Source organism: Eimeria acervulina, genomic scaffold, assembly GCF_000499425.1.
Source record: "Eimeria acervulina Houghton genomic scaffold, Eah_scaff418, whole genome shotgun sequence".
Classification (NCBI taxonomy): Eukaryota; Apicomplexa; class Conoidasida; order Eucoccidiorida; family Eimeriidae; genus Eimeria; species Eimeria acervulina.
Window position 1 is genome coordinate 22,256 of NW_013549819.1, and position 5,135 is coordinate 27,390.

At 54.1% G+C, this 5,135-nt stretch overlaps 2 protein-coding genes across 2 annotated transcripts in view; one reads left to right on the forward strand and one right to left on the reverse strand.

Annotated features, from left to right (window-relative positions):
* Nucleotides 1-391, reverse strand: part of EAH_00037650 (serine protease/subtilase, putative) — a gene marked incomplete at both ends in the record, with an annotated part of 5,809 nt that extends 5,418 nt beyond the window's left edge. Inside the window, one exon of the mRNA XM_013395512.1 lies at nt 362-391. Within this exon, the coding sequence (XP_013250966.1) occupies nt 362-391 (30 nt within the window). The remainder of the gene's footprint in view (nt 1-361) is intronic.
* Nucleotides 392-499: 108 nt separating this feature from the next.
* Nucleotides 500-4,917, forward strand: EAH_00037660 (hypothetical protein; the record flags this gene model as incomplete). The annotated part of the gene is made up of 5 exons (XM_013395513.1): nt 500-1,063; nt 1,616-1,824; nt 3,206-3,927; nt 4,334-4,458; nt 4,903-4,917. 5 exons carry the CDS (start codon nt 500-502, stop codon nt 4,915-4,917), a joined length of 1,635 nt encoding a protein of 544 aa, XP_013250967.1.
* Nucleotides 4,918-5,135: the final 218 nt, after the last annotated feature.

Consider the following 5,135-nt stretch of genomic DNA (forward strand, 5'->3'; position numbering starts at 1 on the left):
GCAGCAGAAGCACTAGCAGCAGGGGCAGCTGCAGCAGGAGCAGCAGCAGCGCCAGTAGCTGCAGCAGCACTGTGAAAGAACAGCAGCAGCACCGTAAACAGCAGCAACAGAAGCGACTGGATCAGCAGCAACAACAGCAGCAGCAGCAGGGCAAGCAGCAAGGCAAGCAGCAGCAGGTCTTTGCACACCCTTAGTGCGGTATCTTCTGCAGGAGCAGCAGTTCCTGCTGCTGCTTCTGCTGCTGCTGTTGCTGCTGTTGCTGCTTCTTCTTCGAGCCTCCTGGGAGGGGGGTTTGCAGCAAGAGCAGCAGCAAATGCTTTGAAGGAAGCAGCTGTAAACTCAGCTTCCCTCCTGAAGCCACAGCAGCAGCAGCAGCAGCAGCAGCGCACATGACTGTGCACAAGCAGCAAGTAGATTTGCTGCTGCAGCAGCAACAGCTGCTGCGGCTGCTGATGCTGCTGCTGCGCTTTCCGTTACTAGAAGCTGGGGGCTGCTGAGGATGCAGCAAACAGCAGAGACGTTAACACAATCAGCAGCAGCAGAAGCAGGAGAAGCAGCAGCAGGAGAAGCAGCAGCAGCAGAAGCGGCAGCAGACGCAGCAGGATCGCCATTAAGAGCAGCAGCAACAGTAACAGCACAGCAGAAGCACCATCAACAGCAGCAAGAGCAGCATCATCCGCAGCAGCATCAGTATCTACAGCCGCAGCAGCAAGAGCAGCAGCAGGAGCAACAGCAACGTGAGCAGCAGCACCCTGAGGGGCAGCAGCAGCAGCTGGGGCAAAGGTTCCTCAGTAGCAGCAGCAGCGTGAGCAGCAGCAGCATGAGCAGCAGCAGCAGTGTAAGCAGCTTGAGCACCACCAGCAGCAACCCCCACAGCAGCGTAAGCAGCAGCAGCAGCACCCGCAGCAGCATAAGCAGCTGCAACAGCAGCAGCAGCACCGTAAGCAGCAACAGCAGCACCCGCAGCAGCATTAGCAGCCGCAGCAGCTTAACCAGCAGCAGCCCCCGCAGCAGCCCTAGCGGCGTGAGGAGCAGCAGCAGCAGCAGCAGCATCAGCAACAATGTAAGTAGCAGCAGCAGCTTGAGCAGCAGTCACGGCAATATCAAGAGGAGGATTGGGGTGTACATACAAATCTATACACACACACATATATATATATATTCTTTTATATATTTATAACTACATTTACATATTTATTTATATAAATCTATTTATATTTATATTTATATTTATATTTATATTTATATTTATATTTATATTTATATTTATTTATTGATGTACACTCCGAGAGGGGGTTGATAATCATCGGGCGGTAAAATATTTTTTAAGATGTCTTCGCTGCCGTCTGTCTCGCAGAGATTTCCTGTCCAAACGTTTTGCAAGTAAAGAAGAGAAGCAAGACCGTCTGGCCGCGACAAAGGTCCTTCTGCTGCTGCTGCTGCATCTGCTGCTGCTGCTGCTGCTGCTGGTGATGCTGCTGCTGATGCTGCTGATGCTGCTGATGCTGGTGGTGATGGGGATGGGAACGAGGATGATTTTGGTGGTGTTGGTGCTGCTGCTGCAGCAAAGGAAATGCTGCTGCTGCTGCTGCTGCTGCTGCTGCTGCTGCTGCAGCGGAATAAACAATGCAGCAGCAGCAACAGCAACAGCAGCGGAGGGCTCTTCTTATCCCTCATCCTTGCAGACAAGTTTTCTGCTGTTGTACTGTGGGGACCCACGCAGCAGCAGCAACAGCAACAACAGCAGCAAGACCAGCAGCAACAGCAACAACAGCAGCAAGACCAGCAGCAGCAGCAACAGCAGAAGCAGCAGCAACAGCAGCAGTGCGAATCGAGGGGCTGCTACCTACAGCAGCAACAAAACAATAAACCCTGAGAGAGACAGCCTGTCTCCTGTATATCCAGGGTTTAGGGTTTAGGGTTTTGCTGCTCTAGGGTTTAAGCCGCAGCAGAAACCCTAACGAGCAGGTGACCTCAGTTCGTGCACCTCTAGGGTTTAGGGTTTAGGGTTCAGGGTTTAGGGTTTTGTATACGTCTAATGCAAGAGACTCAGCTCTCTTTTATAGAAGGTGGAGAGCTCCAAACAATGCGTGAGAACCTAAACCCTAAACCCTAAACCCTAAACCCTAAACCCTAACCGTGACGGCGTAAGGGGTCCCTATGTATAGTTAGTTGGCTGAAGGGGTTTCGGAGCCCCTAGGGTTTAGGGTTTAGGGTTTAGGGTTTAAGGCTCAGGGTTTAGGGTTTAGAGTCTATAAAAATAACTTTCAGGTTATTGTCGCTAGAAAGAAAGCGAGGGAAAGAGAAACGCCTCCAGCAGCGACCGCAGCGACGGAGACAGCAGCAGCAGCAGCAGCAGCAGCAACTGCAGCAGCAACTGCAGCAGCAACTGCAACCCCAAAGCAAAACACACTCCTAGAAAACTAAACTTGAAGGGGCTTTGCAAATATTTTTGCGCTGCTGTCATTTGTGCTGCTTCTGCTGCTGCTGCTGCTGCTGCCAGTCGTCCCCTGGCCCACCGACAACAGCAGCAGCAGCAGCAGCAGCAGCAGCAGCAGCAGCAGCAGCAGCGGCGAGGGCCCCAGGGGCCCCTGTATGCGCAGTTTGTTTATTGTCTTCTTTTCTTCTATTTGTCTACAGCACTTCAACACAATATATTTTTGCTAGAGTAGCTGCCACCAGGCCCCCGGGCGCTCAGCAGCAGCAGCAGCAGCAGCAGCAACAGCAGCAACGGGCAAGCATTTGCCGCTGCAACGCCAGCAGCAGCAGCAGCAGCAGCAGCAGCAGCAAAACGCCCCACCGTCAGTGTTTGCTCTTCTCGCTGTCTTTATTTTTTGTAAGGAGATCTCATTAGCACCAGCACTTCTGCTGCAAGAATACACGCCTTGCTGCTGCTGCGGCTGCTGCTGCTACTGCTGCGCCTTCGCCGCCTGCTGCTGGAGCTGCCTCCCCAGCAGCAGCAGCAGCTGCTGCTGCTTCCTCTTCTTACTGTCTTCTCCTGGGCAGCAGATGCGGCCTCCTTTAGAAAACGTTCACAGCGTTTAGAGTTTCTGCTGCAGCCCTGGCGAACACACTTGCTGCTGCTGCTGCTGCTGCTGCGGCGGCGGCGGCTGCTGCTGCTGGCCTTGGCGCTGCAGCTCGCCTCCAGCAGCAGCATTTGACTCGTAGGCTCCCACTTTATTCATTAGGGGTCTGACTTAGGCAGCTGTGCATGCAACAGCAGCAGCAGCAGCAACTGCAGCAGCAACAGCAACGCCAACAGCAGCAGCAGCAGCGACAGCAACAGCAGCAGCAACGACAGCAGCAGACTCCCGCATCACTTTGTAGCCTTACTACCTGATTTCTCACCATCTCGAGGAGCAGCTGCAGCACGGGTACCAGGAGCAGCAGCAGCAGAAGAAGCAGCAGCAGCAGCAGAAGAAGCAGCAGCAGCAGCAGCCAGTGTTTTTTTGAGAGTAGCAGCATTGGGGCAGCAGCAGGGCCCTGCTTCCTGCTGCTTAGCTGCCGGTGCTGCAGCAACCGAAGGAGCGGCAGCAGCAGCGCCACCACCACCGCCAGCAGCAGCAGCAGCACCACAAGAAGCAGCAGCAGACGCAGCAGCAGCAGAAGCAGCATCACCAGAAGCTGTAGCAGCAGACACAGCAGCAGCAGCACCACCACCACCACCAGAAGCAGCAGCAGCAGACGCAGCAGCACCAGCACCAGCATCAGCACCAGAAGCAGCAGCAACAGCAGCACCACCAGAAGCATCAGCAGTAGCATCAGCAGACGCAGGAGCAGGAGCAGCAGCAGCAGCAGCAGCAACAACAATGATTCCTATGCATCGGCCGATCTCTCGGCCCCTTCATCCGCCTTACATTGAATTTGAGGTGCCTCCGCAGACAGACGAAGAAGCAGCACAAAGAATGCGTCAGCAGCTCGAGGAGGGTGCGCTAGGGTTTAGGGTTTAGGGTTTAGGGTTTAGGGATGCGTGGAGTGCCGCTCAATCTTCCTTCTGCTTCGGCTGCTTCTGCTGACCTATCTCTGCTGTTTCTGTTGCTGTTCCTTCTGCTGCTGCTGCTGCTGCACGAGTGCAGCAGGTTTCGCTTGCTGCTGTTGCCCCATGTGCTGCTGCTGCATCTGCTGCATCCTTTGCTACCATTGTTGCTGCTGCCTTGCTGTTGCTTCAGTTGCTGCTGGTGCATTTGGTGCTGCTGCTGCTGCATTTGGTGCTGCTGCTGCTGCTGCATTTGTTGCAGTGTGCTTCTTCTTTCTGCTGCAAGATGTGCATTTGTTAGGTTTGCTGCTGCTGCTGCTGTTTGTGCTGCTGCTTGTGCTGCTGCTGCTGCTGCAGAGCGTTTGCTGCAGGGCGAGAGGAGCTTCATTCCATACATTTATTGTTTTTATGTCTCTTTATTAATTATCCAGTTTGCTGTCTTCCTCGGCCTCATCGTTGCATACAGAGGCGACTGGGATGCCGTAAGCAGCAGCAGCAACTGCAGCAGCAGCAGCAGCAGCAGCAGCAGCAGCAACCGCAGCAACTGCAGCAGCTGCAGCAGCTGCAGCTGCAGCAACTGCAGCAGCAGCGACTGTAGCAAGCAGCAAGTGTAGCAGCTGCAACTGCAGCAGCAATTGTAGCAGTAGCAATTGTAGCAGCAGCAACTGTAGCAAGCAGCAACTGCAGCAGCAGCAACCGTAGCAGCAGCTACTGTAGCAGCAGCAAATGCACCAGCAGCAGAAGCAGCAACTGAAGCATCGAATACAGCAGCGAATGCAGCAGTGCCAGCCATTGCTTCTGCTGCTGCAGCAGCAGATGCATCAGCAAACACCTGGATAGTAGAAGCTGCTAGACTTTAGGGTTTAGGGTTTAGGTTCTAAGGTTTAGGGTGTAGGGTTTAGGGTTTAGGGTTTAGGGTTTTCCAGCCGACGATTCATTGATCCTGTGCGTTTGCTGTTGCATCTGCTGCTGCTGCATCTGCTGCTGCTGCACCTGTTGCTGCCTGTGCTGCTGCTACCTCTGCTGCTGCCTCTGCTGCTGCTGCTACTGCTGCTGCTGCTGCTGCAGGAGTGCGACTACCGCCCTAAGGTGTGGTCATTGGTTTGCGTAGGTAGGGGTTTGCTGCAGCTGCTGCTAAATTTCTTCATCAGCTCTCTAA